We start from the raw sequence: 16,396 nt of genomic DNA, 5'->3' as shown, positions 1-16,396 counted from the left end.
TGAATATGTCATGGCTTCTAGCATGAATTTGATTTACTTTACAGTTTCTGTAACCAACTAGTCCAAATGCTTATTGGATGAAAACTTTGACCATATGATATATCCTGGTTAAACTTGCTGCATACCTTTTGAGTATAGTTTAGCTATAATTTTAGTATATATATTTTAATTTAAAAGAAAATTCTGAATTCTTCAAACTTAAAAAAAAAATAAAACAATGATCCTTTTTTTGTTAAAGGCACTTTATTTTATTTTTAATTTGGCTACACCACACAGCATGCAGGATCTTAGTTCCCTAACCAGGGATTGAAGCTGGTTCCTAGCAGTGAAAACAGCCAAGTCCTACCATTGAACCTCCACGAAACTCCCTAAAACAGTGATACTTGACTAAGATAGCTGAATAAACCCCTTCTGTGCCCTTTGTTGGAACTTTTATTACTACCGAGTAAAAGTGTTTCTTTTTGAGTTTGATTAATCAGTACACTGTCTTTTCACCTTCCACCTTTCACTGTTGGATTTCAAAAACAAGAATAGTACTGTTCTGGAACTGACTCATTTAATCATAATTCAGGGGAATTTAAGGAGCTTGAGGTCTACATCTCCATAGAAAAGTGAAGTTCAGCCTCAGATCTCCCCAGTTACTGGCCTGGCACCAAGAGGCAACTGGTAACTGGATTCCTATTTTATAACCCTTCCCCCACCCCATTGTCTGTCTGCTCTGAAACTTGGAAGACTGCTGTCCAGTGGCTCTGGGACTGGCTTCTCCTTTACAGCAACTCCTATCCCTTATACCCCCACTCACTTTCTGGTTTGTTTAACCGTAGTTCAGCTTTTTCTCTTCTTAGATTTCATAGGAGTGGAGTCATACCATCTGTGTCTTCTCCCACTTTAAAACTGGAATATAGTTGACATAGTTGTAGGTGTACAATATAATGACTTGGTGTGTGTGTATACACACACACACACACACACACACACACACACAACATATATATAAGTGGTAGTGGTAAATATATATATATATATATATATATATAGGCACTAGTGGTAAAAAACCAGCCTGCCAATGGAGGAGATGCAAGAGACACAGGTTTGATTCCTGGGTTGGGAAGATCCTTTGGAGAAGGAAATGGCAGTCCACTCCAGTATTGTTGCCTGGGAAATCCCATGGACAGAGAAGCCTGGCGGGCAACAATCCATGTGGTCGCAGAGAGTTGGATATGACTGAAGTGACTTCACACACACGCGCGCACAAACACACAAAGACATATATATAGAAATGATTACCACAGTAAATCTTGATAACATCCATCACCACAGTTATAAAATAGTTTTCTTGTGATGAGAACTTTGAAGATCAACTCTCTTAGCAACTTCTGAATTTACAGTTCAGTATTATTAAATGTAGTCACCATGTTGTGCATTACATCCCCAGGACTTACTGTCTTAACACTGGAAGTTTGTACCTTTTGACTCTGCCTTCCTCCGTTTCTCCCACGACCATCCCCGCCTCTGGTAACCCCAGGTCTGTTCTCTGTTTAAGTCCGTGTTCTGTCTTTTTGTCTCGTTTTGGATGCTGCATATAGGTGAGATCACACAGGATTTGCCTGTGCTGTGCTTGGTCACTCAGTCCTGTCAGGCTCTTTGCGACCCCACTGACTGCAGCCTACACTATTTGCCAATCTCTGTCCAACTTATTTCACCTAGCATAAGGCCCTCAAGGTCTGTCCATGATGTTGCAGATGGCAGGATTTCCTTCTTCCTTTTTGTTCTTTAACGATTGAGTAATATTCCACAGTATATACTTCTGAGATCCTTCCTTGTTATGTACATCAGCTCTGTGTTTTATTGCTGACTAGTATGCCGTTGCTTGAATATCCATGTTTTGCTAATCCAGTCTCCTGTTACATGATATACATTTTGTCTAAGCCTAATTTCTAGCTCAGTTTTATATCCCTACCATTGTTCCTCCCCATCTTTCCCATCATCTTCAAATGAGTATGTCTTTTTAGTTGATTTTCCTCGAATATGGTCTGCAGGAAAGTCCTGGAATATGAACTCAGCATACACTATTCTTTCTTCAGCTGAGGAAAGCTTTATTTTCCACTATCTTTGATGATTGCTTGTGTTTCACTTACTTTCTCTTCCTTTTAGTACTCTGGAGGTCCATTAATTGATACCCCATTCTCTGGTCCTCTATTTCCTTTTTCCTAATTTTCATTTCTTTACATGTTTCCTCTGGGTTGAAAGATAGCTGTTCAATTTTTGTTCTTTGCATCAGTCATTTTCTATAACATCAACTATGCTCATTCCTGCTGCTGACATGGAATTTAATTTTGTATTTATGTATGTTTTCATTATTATTGAAATTCCCCTTAATTTAGCTTATTTTTATATTGTGATTCTTTACTTTTTAATTATTTTATTACTTATCTTATTATTTTATATGTTTAGTCATTCATATTTTGCTATCTTCATATAGAGGCAGTGTTCACTTGTACTTTCTTGAATGTGCCAAACCATTTCCTGAAAACTTATTTTGTATCATATTGGGCTTCCCAGGTGGAGACTGGTGGGCAGTCTGTGGGCTTGCAGAGTCGGACATGACTCAGCACGCTTGCAGGCATACCATAGATAATGTTCAGAAAGACTCTGAGAACAAATTCCCCCTGTTTTAACATACTTTGTAATCTGTCCCATATTGTGTTTTCATGCTTTCCTCCCTTATTACCCTCAGAAGCAGAAGGGTTGAGTGGATGGTCTTTTTGTTCCTCTTCCTTTTTCTCAATCCTCTTGCTGAATCTTTAGCTGCAGGACAGCCTACAGGGTCCCTGCCTACTTCCCAGTTCCAGCAGGTGTCGACTGTGCATCCCTGGGATCTCTCGCGGTTGTGTCTCTTCCTGGCTTCCCTGCTATTTCCCCGTTATCTCCATCATCACGCAGTGTCATTCCAGAAGACATTACATTCCAGATGTCATTACAGTTCTTTCTCTTCTCATTGCTTCTTCAGGCAGAGCTTCTTAGAAAACCCTCTGCCATCATCTGCTCCCTCCACTTGCTGCCCATTTGCTTTCTAAGCTTTGTTGTATCTCTTTGATCTTGAGAAGGAGAGAGAGGTAATGGAGAGTGGATGGAATGATGTGCTCAGATATTCAGTTGTGTCTGACTCTTTGCAATGCCATGGACTGTATGTAGCCTGCCAGACTCCTCTGTCCATGGGATTCTTCTGGCAAGAATACTGGAGTGGGGTGCCATTTCCTCTTCCAAGGGATCTTCCCGACTCAGGGATCAAACTTGATTCTCTTGTGTCTCCTGCGTTGGCAGGCAGATTCTTTACCACTGGTGCCACCTGAGAAGCCCAGATAAAGGATGGGGGAAACATTTTCTGCTCCATTCCACAGCAGCTTTTCAGGGATGGAGAAGCACTTCTGTATGGGTCTTTGGTTGGTGAATACTCAGGTTCTGTGGGTAAGCAGGCAAATTGTGGAACCACAGCCAGTATCTTCTGAACTGTGTTCACTTGGCCACTAGCCTGAAGTGAGGTTGAGATTTGCCATGAGATGACAACTCGGGAGGTATTGCCTCTCCTCCAGCTTTATAATTACTGTCAATTCATTGAAGATTTGAGGTTTAGATTGTTTTCCGTCTAAGTCTTCAATGTTATTGAGAGTTTTTTGCTTTTTGGTCTTTTTTCAGCACCTTCATTAATATTTAGCAATTAATTGGCAGGGGCATTCGTCAGAGCTACTAACCAAGTGTCATACTGAAAATGACCTCTAGCCTCATGTCTTAAGTGGTGACTTTAATTACCTGGTGTTTCATATTATATACACAAACTGACTCACATTAATAGGATTGCATTCAACTGGGCAGCTTGTTATTTTGAGAAAACAGCCTGTAAACCAAATGATCAACAAGGACGCCTTTTTGAAACTGTGTAGCCTGGTGGAAAGATTGAAGGCAGGAGGAGAAGGGGACAACAGAGGATGAGATGGATGGATGGCATCACCGACTTGATGGACATGAGCTTGAGCAAGCTCCAGGAGTTGGTGATAGACAGGGAAGCCTGGTATGCTGCTGTCCATGGGTTTGCAAAAAGTTGGACACGACTGGGTGATTGAACTGAAGTCCAGTGGGAGTCAGGAGTTATGAATTCTAGCCAGCTGGAAATGTGCGGGTTAACACACAGCATATCCAGATCTCATGCTTCTCATTGGAATGACCCCCAAACTACTCCACAGCCCAACCCAGAGACATGAGTTCTTTTTTGTTCAATAATCCTCATGCATTAGCTGACTTAGGTGATACGTGTATGTGTGTGTATATGTATATATAAATGTGTGTGTGTGTATAGTTCCTCTTTTGCTTGACTTTCTTTTCTTGTATGTATAGCATGTGTAGCAGGATCTTGAATCACAGTTAAAAACTTGCCTTTGGTCTACTTTTAAAACTTGGTGGAGGCATTATTGGTCAATGGCAGGTTTTGTGGTAGGCAAAATGAAGTTTCTCGAATGCTTCCTTGGAGGTGAGATTGTCAGCTCTCACTTGTTCAAAAATGTCAACTGTTTGATATAAACAAAGGTCATAGCTTTGGTATTTTACCTCTAGTTTCCTGCCACTCGGATTTGAAGGTATTTAGTAATACCTTCTTTCTTAGCCTCTTTTTATGTGAAATTTAGTTAAGTATACGTTGTGTGTATGCGTGTGTATGCTCAGTTGTGTCCAACTCTTTGTGACCCCATGCACAGTAGCCTGTCCACCAGGCTCTTCTGTCCATGGAATTTTCCAAGCACGAATACTGGAGTGGGCTGCCATTTCTTCCTCCAAGAGATCTTCCCAACCCAGGGATCGAACCCATGTCTCCTGCATTGGCAGGCAGATTCTCGATCACTGTGCCATCTGTGAATAGCAGGTCAGTTCAGTTCAGTTGTTCAGTCATATCTGACTCTGCCACCACACGGACTGAAACACACCAGGCTTCCCTGGGAATATAGTGAACTAGAATTAAAGATCACTGGTCTTGTTAATGTACTTTTAATAGCAATTCAAAACTAGTTTTGTTTTTTTGATTTTTAGCTTAACCCTGATTATCGAGATGCCCAAAATGAAGGGAAAAATGTGGTGAGTAGAACTATTTTTTTTTCCTCCATCAAATACAAGCATTTTATTTATATTTTATATGAACAAATTGAAGTTAGTAGACAATTTGAAGACTAGGGACTCTGAGAGAGAGACTCTGAGTAGAGTTTGTGGATCGATGATAAAAATAAATGATGAGGTGGCTTAGAGTATAAGGAGATGATCAGTAGTGGGTGTTTAGGGAGATTTCTAGCAACTTGGAGGCTATTTATGATAGAGCGCTGAAGGCAACTGGGTCTCAGAGGTTTGCTGGGTCTAGATTTAGTTTTCAGAAGTGCATAGAAATTAGGAAAGAGGAGTGGAATTGTGACTTAATATTAAAACAGGATAATGGAAAAATCATTTTTGATTCAAAATAACTTGGAGTTTATTTATGGAGAGAAATTGAAGCATTCAGCAAGTAGATAAGTTTTGTTTCTAATATTCTACTCTATGCTACTCAAAAAGATCTCAATCATTTTTCATTAAAAATACTTATTATTATTCATACTGCTAACCTCATTCCTACTTGTAAAGAAAATGACTTAATGATGACAACATGATTTAATTCAATAAAATTTTAGAGAGGAAGGGATGTGTCAGAGGGAATGGGTTTGGGGTACAAGTGAAGCTGTGTGGTAATAGATGGTAACTAGACTTCTGGTGGTCAGCACTGACTGTGTACTATAGGATGTTGAATTATAATGCTATATACCTGAAACTTATTAAAAATTCAGAAATTCAGGATACTTTGATGTGAAATAAATAAAGCCCAGATGGTGGGCTAGATTTCTTTTTTTGTGGTATGTCTAATTATCATTTATATTATTGTTGTTATATTTTTAAGTTACTTCTGTAACTGCTATCCTTGGAAACAACTAAGGACAAGACCTAGAAGTCAAATTCCTGTTTCTCAGTTTCCTACAGGAAAAGACTGTGAACTACCCTTTAAACTGATTCAGTTTCCCCTCTTTTAATAGAAAATTGACAACCCTGAGACTCCTGTTTTCCATGACACACAAAAGCTAGTAAACATCTAGAAGTGGTTCAAAATTTATAAGTAAACTAATTTTATATGACCGAATAGAAAGTTTAAATAACTTTTATGATCTGAAATCACACTTAAGGGAACAAAACTTCTCAAAATTTTCATGCCTAATCTTAAACACTCTAATGAATAATTTCCATTGTCTGAAGTTAGTTGCACAAACAAGATATAACTAAATGTTTTAACTAATCAAACTGATCACATGGACCACAACCTTGTCTAACTTAATGAAACTATGAATCGTGCCATGTAAGGCCATCCAAGATGGACTGGTCAAGGTGGTGAGTTCTGACAAAATGTGGTCCACTGGAGAAGGGAATGACAAACTACTTCAGTATTCTTGCCTTGAGAACCCCATGAAGACTATGAAAGGACAAAAAGATATGACACTGAAAGATGAACTCCCCAGGTCGGTAGGTGCCCAGTATGCTACTGGAGAACAGTGGAGAAATAACTCTGGAAAGAATGAAGAAATGGAGCCAAAGCAAAACCAACACCCATCTGTGGATGTGTCTGGTGATGGAAGTAAAGTCTGATGCTGTAAAGAACAGTATTGCATAGGAACCTGGAATGTTAGGTCCATGAATCAAGGTAAAATGGAAGTGGTCAAATAGGAGATGGCAAGAGTGAATATTGACGTTTTAGGAATCAGTGAACTAAGATGGACTGGAATGGATGAATTTAACTCATATGACCATTATATCTACTATTGTGGGTAAGAATCCCTTCAAAGAAATGGAGTAGCCTTCATAGTCAACAAGAGTCCGAAATACAGTTCTTGGATGCAGTCTCAAAAGCAACAGAATGATCTCTGTTTGTTTCCAAGTCAAACCATTAATTATCACAGTAATCTAAGTCTATACTCCAACCAGTAATGCTGAAGAAGGTGAAGTTGAATGGTTCTATGAAGACCTATAAGATCGTCTAGAACTAACACCCAAGACTGGAATGTAAAAGTAGGAAGTCAAGAGATACCTGGAGTAACAGGCAAATTTGGCCTTGGAGTACAGAATGAAGCAGGGCAAAGGCTAACAGAGTTTTGCCAAGAAGATGCACTGGTCATAGCAAACACCCTCTTCCAACAACGCAAAAGAAGACTCTACACATGGACATTACTGGATGGCCAATACCAAAATCAGACTGATATTATTCTTTGCAGCCAAAGATGGAGAAACTCTACACAGTCAGCAAAACAAGACCAGGAGCTGACTGTGGCTCAGATCATAAACTTAGGTAAAATTCAGACTTAAATTGAAGAAAGTAGGGAAAACCACTAGACCATTCAGGTATGACCTAAATCAAACCCCTTATGATTATACAGTAGAAGTGACAAATAGATTCAAGGGATTAGATCTGATAGACAGAGTGTCTGAAGAACTATGGATGGAGGTGGCGTTGTATAGGAGGCAGGGATCAAGACCATCTCCAAGAAGAAGAAATGTAAAAAAGCAAAATGGTTGTCTGAGGAGGGTTTACAAATAGCTGTGAAAAGAAGAGACATGAAAAACAAAGGAGAAAAGGAAAGATATACCCTTTTGAATTCAGAGTTCCATAGAATAGCAAGGAGAGATAAGAAAGCCTTCCTCAGTGATCAGTGCGGAGAAGTAGAGGAAAACAATAGAATCAGAAAGACTAGAGATCTCTTCAAGAAAATTAGAGATACCAAGGGAACATTTCATGCAAAGATGGGCACGATAAAGGACAGACATGGTATAGACCTAGCAAAAGCAGAAGATATTAAGAAGAGGTGGAAAGAATCCATAGAACTATACCAAAAAGATTTTCATGACCCAGATAACCATGATGGTGTAATCACTCACCTGGAGCCAGACATCCTGGAATGTGAAGTCAAGTGGGCCTTAGGAAGCATTACTACGAACAAATCTAGTGGAGGCTATGGGATTCTAGTTGAGCTATTTTGAATCCTAAAAGATGATGCTGTGAAAGTGCTGCTCTCAATATGCCAGCAAATTTGGAAAACTCAGCAGTGGACACAGGACTGGAAAAGATCAGTTTTCATTCCAATCCCAAAGAAGGGCAATGCTAAAGAGTGTTCAAACTGCTGCACAATTGCACTCATCTTTCATGCTAGGAATGTAATGCTCAAAATTCTCCAAGCCAGGCTTCAAGAGTACATGAACTATGAACTTCCAGATGTTCAAACTGGATTTAGAAAAGGCAGAGGAACCAGAGATCAAATTGCCAACATCCGCTGGATCATCGAAAAAGAAAGAGAGTTCCAGAAAAACATCTACTTCTGCTTTATTTATTTATTTATTTTTACTTCTGCTTTATTGACTACACCAAAGCCTTTGACTGTGTGGATCACAACAAACTGTGGAAAATTCTTCAAGAGCCTGGAATACCAGACCACCTTACCTACCTCTTGAGAAACTTGTATGCAGGTCAAGAAGCAATAGTTAGAACTGGACATGGAACAACAGACTGGTTCCAAATTGGGAAAGGGGTACATCAAGGCTGTATATCGTCACTGTGCTTATTTAACTTATATGCAGAGTATATCATGCAAAATGCTGGGCTGGATGAAGCACAAACTGGAATCAGGATTACCGGGAGAAATATCAATAACCTCACATATGCAGATGACACTGCCCTTATGGCAGAAACCAAAGAAGAACTAAAGAGCCTCTTGATAAAAGTGAAAGATGAGAGTGAAAAAGCTGGTTTAAGAACTCAACTTTCAGAAAACTAAGATCATGGCATCAGGTCCTGTTGCTGCTGCTGCTAAGTCACTTCAGTCGTGTCCAACTCTGTGTGACCCCATAGATGGCAGCCTACCAGGCTCCTCCATCCCTGGGATTCTCCAGGCAAGAATGCTGGAGTGGGTTGCCATTTCCTTCTCCAATGCATGAAAATGAAAAGTGAAAGTGAAGTTGCTCAGTCGTGTCCGACTCTTAGTGACCCCATGGACTGCAGCCTACCAGGCTCCTCCGTCCATGGGATTTTCCAGGCAAGAGTACTGGAGTGGGGTGCCATTGCCTTTCCGATCAGGTCCTGTTACTTCACGACAAATAGATGGGGAAATGAAACAGTGAGAGACTTTATATTTTGGGGCTCCAAAATCACTGCAGATGGTGACTGCAGCCATGAAATTAAAAGACACTTGCTCCTTGGAAGGAAAGCTGTGACCAACCTAGACAGCATATTAAACAGCAGAGACATTACTTTGCCAACAAAGGTCCATCTAGTCAAGGCTATGGTTTTTCCAGTAGTCATGTATGGATGTGAGAGTTGGACTATAAAGAAAGCTAAATGCTGAAGAATTGATGCCTTTGAACTGTGTTTTTGGAGAAGATTCTTGAGAGTACTTTGGACTGTAAGGAGATCCAATCTTAAAGGAAATCAGTCCTGAATATTCATTGGAAGGACTGATGTTGAAGCTGAAGCTGCAATCCTTTGGCCGCCTGATGTGAAGAACCGATTCATTGGAAATGACCCTGATGCTGGGAAAAATTGAAGGCAGGAGGAGAAGGGGACGACAGAGGATGAGATGGTTGGATTGCATCCATAGCTTGATGGACATGAGTTTGAGCAAGCTCTGGGAATTGGTGATGGACAGGGAAGCCTGGCGTGCTGCATCCCATGTGTTCACAAAGAGCTGGACACGACTGAGCAACTGACGTGAATTGTACTGAACTGTTTTAAACTGAGTGCAACTTGCTCTTGCCCCGTGGTGTCTACTGCTTCATATATCTCATTACCTCCCCTTCTATGTGTGACTCTCAGTAGGGCTGGATTTCTTTAAAAGCAATTTGTATGCGCGTTAGGTCACTTCAGTTGTGTCCGACTCTTTGCCACCATATGGACTGTAGCCCACCTGCGGGGCTCATCTGTCTGTGGGATTCTCTGGACAGGAATACTAGTGGGTTGCCATTTCCTTCTTCAGGGAATCTTCCCCACCCAGGGATTGAACCCATGTCTCTTATGTCTCCTGTATTGCAGGCAGGTTCTTTACCATTAGCTCCACCTGGGAAGCCCTAAAAAACAATTTAGCCAGATATTTTGATATAAAATAGACACAGTCTATAATACAGTTTGGTAGAAATTTAGCCATCCCTTTTGGAATGAGTAGGTATTATTACTGCATCACCCAAATATCTGCTGTTTGATGGAAACAGTTGGAATATTTAAAGTGATTACTGTTTTATATTGGTATGCAGATTTATGTTTTATGAGGATAATGATTATGGAGGCAATGAATCAAATCAGAATTTATGGACCTGAGTCAGTCCTGTTTGACTCCTCTCTGCAAAATGATTATCATGTTTACAATAGAAATAAGCTGAAGTCTTAGGTCACTGACCCAGTAAAAACTTTAATTCGTGTCAAAATATCTTTAAATAGAGAAGTAGTGGTTTTTTTTTTTTTTTTTTTAGATAAATTGGGTCTTTTGTTTGTAATTCAATTTTATCCCACAGTGTGGGCTTTTCTCTCCTTGGTTTTCAAGTAGCTGTACCAGGATTCTTGGGCTCTTACCTTCCGATGACTTTGGAAAATGCTATTAGTAGCCATGTTTGAAAAGCACAAAAAGTGTCCTTCTTGTAAACTTGTTTGGGCTCACAATGGTTTCTAATCAGAGACCACCAGGAAAATACGTGTACTTGAACAAATGGGGTTCATTACTCTCTGCACTCACACTGTGGGGGACTGTGGGGAATCTCAGTGAGCACATGTCAGGAAGAACCTATTTTAGGGTTTTGGCTTATGTAGTTGATTTTAGGGAGGACTTAAACAGGTGAAGCTTTGCTGTGTGTAGGAATGCTGTGAGGAAGAAGAGATGTCTTAATACATTTTATCTATGGGCAGGGTAGGTGATATCCCTGTCCTTGCTAAAGAGGCAGTAGTTGCTCATACTTCGTAGAGGAGAAGAACAGGATCATCATTTTTTTGTGGCCTGTATGATATTCACAATCTGTTGGTGTTCAGACATGGTTATGAAATGGTGTCGTTTTGTCTCGATCCATTCCAGTCATGAAGTGGCCTTATCTGGTGTTGCTGTTTTGTGAAATTGTCCATATTCACCAGGAGAACTGCACGGCCCAGCTCGAGTGTCAGGCCAGCTCCTAGCAACTCCAAGGCCTGGCTCATATACCAGGCCAGCTGTTGGATGTCAAGGACTGTTTTTCTCTTTGTCAAGGTTTATTGCTGTGATATTCTGTATGGCTTCTGAGCATGGTGTAGAGACGAGAGAGCTCTGCTTTAGCACCACCATAAACTTGCATAGCCTCAGACAAGTCAGTTAGCTCTCTTGAGACTCAGTTTCTTCACCTGTCTGATAGAATGAGGAGGTTTGCCTTGCATCCCTCACTTGCATGTCATGAGGATAAAATCAAAGCAGACGGATGGAAAACTCCTTGTGTAAAAGATGTTGGTAGGTTTGAAAAGTGTAAGTTGTTTCTCTTAAGAGGGCCTCATATCAAAGCTTCAAATTGTGTAGTTGAAGTAAATCTTCTGTGCTCATCTTTTTTTACACTCTATACCATTTGGACATGCTATTGATGCTTCTGGGCGGAGATGAGGGGAAGAATATAGTGTGTGAAGGTTTATGGAGCTGCACAGAGCATATAAATAAGTAATCAATCCATGGTGAAGTTCACTCTTTGTGTTAATCAAGCCTTAGTTAGACTGCTAGATTTTGTTCCTTTGTATTCTGAAGTATAGTTTCTTCTCCACCTCTTAAGCACCTTCTGTTTAAGCAGTGTTACTAGTGATACTTTAATTGCATACCACACAGGTGGATTTGCTTTTGCTGTAGAATTTTATGATTGGCTCTCATCTGTCATCTCAGAAGCACATCCAACTGGGACATTTGATTTCATTTTCTTTTCTCTCTAAAACCACTAGCTTGAGAGTAAATAAAACTGAGAATATGGAGCAGTAAAGCTAACAATATGGCTGCTCATTTTATACACCATTTACCACCTAGCAATAATGACGTTTCTGTCTAAGAAAGGAAACAGGAACATTTGGAGTGTAGCCTGTGAAAAATGAAATCTGTTTCCCAAAACAATGCTATCTCACCTCAGATCTAGGTTCCAGTAACACTGAATTCACTGTGACCATGCTAATTATTTTCTTTTCTAATTTTCCTTATGCTGTCTATTTAATATCCAGTTAATATTTTTCCTGTGATTCAGAAACCTTTATCAAGTGTTGCCTTCCATTTTTTGAAGTTTCAAAGGTTAATGGCTGGTGCTGCTGAAATGAGGCGGAGTGTGTCAGAGCTCCCATTAAGACCCAAATTGCTGTATTTATTCTACAAAGAAGCCTATTATTTCCAATCTTACAAATGTACAGCATCCACAGGGACCCTGTAAATATTGGAACTGTATCAAGCCCAGCTGGGAACCTGACAGTCATTAGTATTTTTTCTCCGTGAAAGCCTGCATCTTTTCAGATGGCTCTTTGAAGGGGACTTTTTGGAGGATAACACTGCCCATTTTCACTTACTTTATTTCTGTGGAATGTGATCTGATTTTTTGAGGGAATGTCTTTTGTCTGTGCTGGGGATTCTCAACCCCAGAAATCCTGATATATTGATATTTAGGTCAGATCATTCTTTGGTGTAGGGTCTGTCCTTTGCATTGTAGTATTTTTAGCAGTGTCCATGGATTCTTCTCACTAGATTCCAGGAGTGATCTCCCTATTCTCTCCCCACCCAAGTGTGGCAACTAAAAGTATTTCTGTAAATGACCAAATATGTCCGAGGAGCCAGATTGTCTTCCTTTGAGAACCATAAAAAACATGCATGAAACAGAAATGTTCTGGGAAGCATGAAACTTTGCTGAAATAGACTTGAAACTTCTATTCTATAGATTTTTTCTTTGGGGGACAGATTCTGAAAGAAGACCCCCCAGTTCTTTGAGTTTTACTCTATATTCATAAGTGGTAAGATGATAAGGAAAAGAAAGAAAGAAAGGGGTCATATTAGGAATTCGTTTGAGAGCACTTGATTGTGAAGGAACCCTGGCAAGAGAAGCAGTGTCTGCAGCTTTAACTGGCAGGGTTGTGTCTGTTACATAAAGTCTGCAGTGAGAGCCCCAGAGGGTCTGGACCGAGACACAGATGCACGCACATCTTAGGCTGCAGTGGCTGCGCACAGGTCTGAATCAGCCCTGAAAATGCATACATTATTTCTTACCGAATGTCTCTGGCTCCTCACAGCAGCATCCCTACGTGATGTCTCTGCTGAAAATTCGATGACTCACAAATGAGTCAACAGAGAAGGTGTTACAGGAGGCTGCCTGCTGTTAGCCATGGCAGGGCCCCCGGGAGCTGGAGAAGCCAGCGAGCCATTAGTATCCTCTCTGGCTTTCCATACGGGATTTTCAATTTATACAGTCTGAGAGATGGTGTGCCTTTCCTTCCAAGTGCAAATGCTGGTTTTCTAAAAGCCCAACAGGCTAGGTTAACATTCTGAGGCCCTGCATGCCCTAAATTGAGAGAGTTTGGGAGAACGAGCTGATGTTAAATTTAACACCTGTTTAAGCTCTGTTATACTTTAATGTGTTTTCATGATGCAAAGAGGGAGAGAAGTGTGCTTCTGTAATTCTCAGCAGGGAACTAGTGTTTTGGGGTCTTTTTTTCCTTTAAAAGAGATGTGGGTTTATAAACAAAAGCCACAGGCACACGATTTTGAACAGAACTGTTTTCATGTTATGGAAATAAAGCATTAATTTTCTTGTATATTGAAACTCAGTCCATTCATTTAGAAATTGTATACTTACAACTCATTATTCACATTTCGTTGTTTAAAAAATTCCAAAAGGCTAGCTTGAAGTTTGCTGTCAAACTGCTTATGACAGCTTGTTAAGCAAATTAACAGAGGACAAGAGATTAATAGCATAAAGCTTTAGACTACAGCACTGTTTTTAAAAACTTCTAAATGTGTTAGAAGCTCCTATTCCCAAATAAACAATTGTTATGCTTTTATAAATGGAACTTATCTGTTCAGTAAAGCTTTTTATCCCTAAGGACCTAAGGAGATGATTTGGGGGTACAATATACATTCCATTTATCCTGTGTATTTAAAGTTAAACCACAGGTCTTAAATAGTATGAGTAATTTAAAGTGAGCTTTTAGTTAGCCCTAATAAGTGAGGTTTCTCTATGGCAAGGATTTTTATTGTCCACTGTAAGAGTGTCAAACTAGAGAGGTCTCTGATCACTCTTCTCAGGATTCCACAGGGAAATATTACCAAGTGGGATATAATCGAAAGTGGGGTTCAGCTGCTTATTGCCTAGAAGCCATTAAAGAGGCCAGGTTGGTAGAAACTGCTTTGTTTTGGAGGCTGGCAACTGGCAAGGGATAGGGGGAGGGGACAGATGCCTGTCCAAAGCCAACTCCTCCCCACCCCCGACCCCGTCCTCCTCCCCTCCCCAACTCGACAATCTGGAGGCAAGAGCTTTTATAGACAGAGAGAAGAGGCTACATGCAGAAACAGCACAGTCAGTCCCAATAGTCATCTTGAAATCAGTCATTGGTGGTCTGATCAATATCATCTTAATTGTTTTAAGTACAGTTAATCTTCATTTCCAAGGTTGCTTTGTTTCCATTTCTTTGAGGCCAGTTCTCTGAATTGTGGTAGCTTATGTCATGGATACAGTTTGGTTATCATGTAATTAACTTCTTCCACTCTGCATGAGTTTCAGTATCTGCAAAACAGCTCACGGACCATGGCTCAGAATATTATCCATAGCCCTTGAGGAGGAACTAAAGGTCCTTGACTCTGCTTAATGGCTAAACTATTATTATTTGGTCTCCTTTGACTGGTTTCCTTTGTTTCTGCATGTTCTCACTTTGGTGATTAAACCTATTCTTTGGCTAAAGTTTTTTCCATGGACAAAAGGCAGGCTGAGGACATGGGGGACAAGGACCATAGGGTCCTGCTCTATTTCAGTAGGAGGGCAGTCTCTAGGAACCTGGACCTGCTCTCCCTTTATAAGTCCAGAAAATTCATTTTATTAGCTTTTCAAAAGAGGAAAAAGGAGAGTGTAGACAGGAGGATTGACTCCACTAAATGAATTCACAAATGACTGATGTATAATCACAATGTCATCTCTCAGTTCCCCGGGCTTGTGCTCAGTCACTTATTCATATCTGACTCTTTGTGACCCTGTGGACTGTAGCCCACCAGGCTCCTCTGTCCATGGGATTTTTCTAGCAAGAATACTGGAGTGGGTTGCAATTTCCTGCTCCAGGGGATCTTCCCAAACCAGGGATTGAACCTGCATCCCCTGCACTGCAGGCAGATTCTTTACCATTGAGCTACCGGGGAAGCCCTCTCAGTTGCTAAGTAGACATGAAGCCTTGGGGCAGTTAGTGCATTTTCCCTGAAGGAAAGTCTGCATCAAAAGCTAAATTATGATGAGACTATTGGTGTGCAGATGGTACAGATACCTTTCAGGGATATGGAATGCCTCCAGGAAGACTGGAATACTAATTTGTTGCATCTACACTGGCCTACAGTGAGAGAAACTGTCAAATAGTTGTTCATCAACTCTCCAATATTCAGGGTATATGCTTATCTTCTCTTAACAAAACATTTCTTCAAATACAAAAGTGAAGTGTGTGAGAGTTCATTGCTCAGACATGTCTGACTTTTTGCAGTGCTATGGACTCTAGCCCACCAGGCTCCTCTGTCTGTGGAATTCTCCAGGCAAGAATTCTGGAGTGGGTTGCCATTTCCTCCTCCAGGGGATCTTCCCAGCACAGGACTCAAACCTGGGTCTTCTGCATTGCTGGTGGATTCTTTACCATCTGAACTACCAGGGAAGCTCTTCTTCAAATATGGTTCAATGTAATTGATTAGATTTTATTTTCCTTAGCTAACATTGTGTTTTAATTGTGCCTTTTTGACACTACATTTAAGCCACTTGTCTCAAAAATCCTTTGAGTTTTTTTCCTACAACTGTCTGATCTCATCCGTTATTTCTGCATTCTTCCATTCTGAGGCAGTCTTCCCTCATGTGTATTAATGACACTCATTATGTTGGTGGTTCTTTCTTTTGGCTGCAATAGCATTGCCAAATCCAAAAAAGAGCTCTTTTATAATATTTCTTTGTGATTGTAACTCTCCTGATCTATTTCTCCCCAAGTTTTCTTGTTATAATAAAAAAAAGAATTTCCTTTTTTCCTTTTAGAATTAGCATTTTCTCTTCTTAAATCTCCCCATTCCTCTTTCTCTACCTTCTTCATCATAGTGATTTT

The 16,396-nt window shown here is 40.3% G+C and overlaps 1 protein-coding gene across 2 annotated transcripts in view; it reads left to right on the top strand.

The window, feature by feature from the left end:
* ITPR2 (inositol 1,4,5-trisphosphate receptor type 2) overlaps window positions 1-16,396 on the top strand; it is a 556,807-nt gene that overhangs the window by 139,689 nt on the left and 400,722 nt on the right. For both annotated transcript variants that reach the window (XM_061125163.1, XM_061125162.1), the window contains one exon: window positions 5,077-5,121. In XM_061125163.1, the coding sequence (XP_060981146.1) occupies window positions 5,077-5,121 (45 nt within the window). The remainder of the gene's footprint in view (window positions 1-5,076; window positions 5,122-16,396) is intronic.

The sequence above is a fragment of the Dama dama genome, chromosome 22 (genome assembly GCF_033118175.1).
Source record: "Dama dama isolate Ldn47 chromosome 22, ASM3311817v1, whole genome shotgun sequence".
NCBI classification, from domain to species: Eukaryota; Metazoa; Chordata; class Mammalia; order Artiodactyla; family Cervidae; genus Dama; species Dama dama.
Note: the sequence above shows the minus strand (reverse complement) of the source record. Positions and strands in the feature narration are given on the sequence as shown.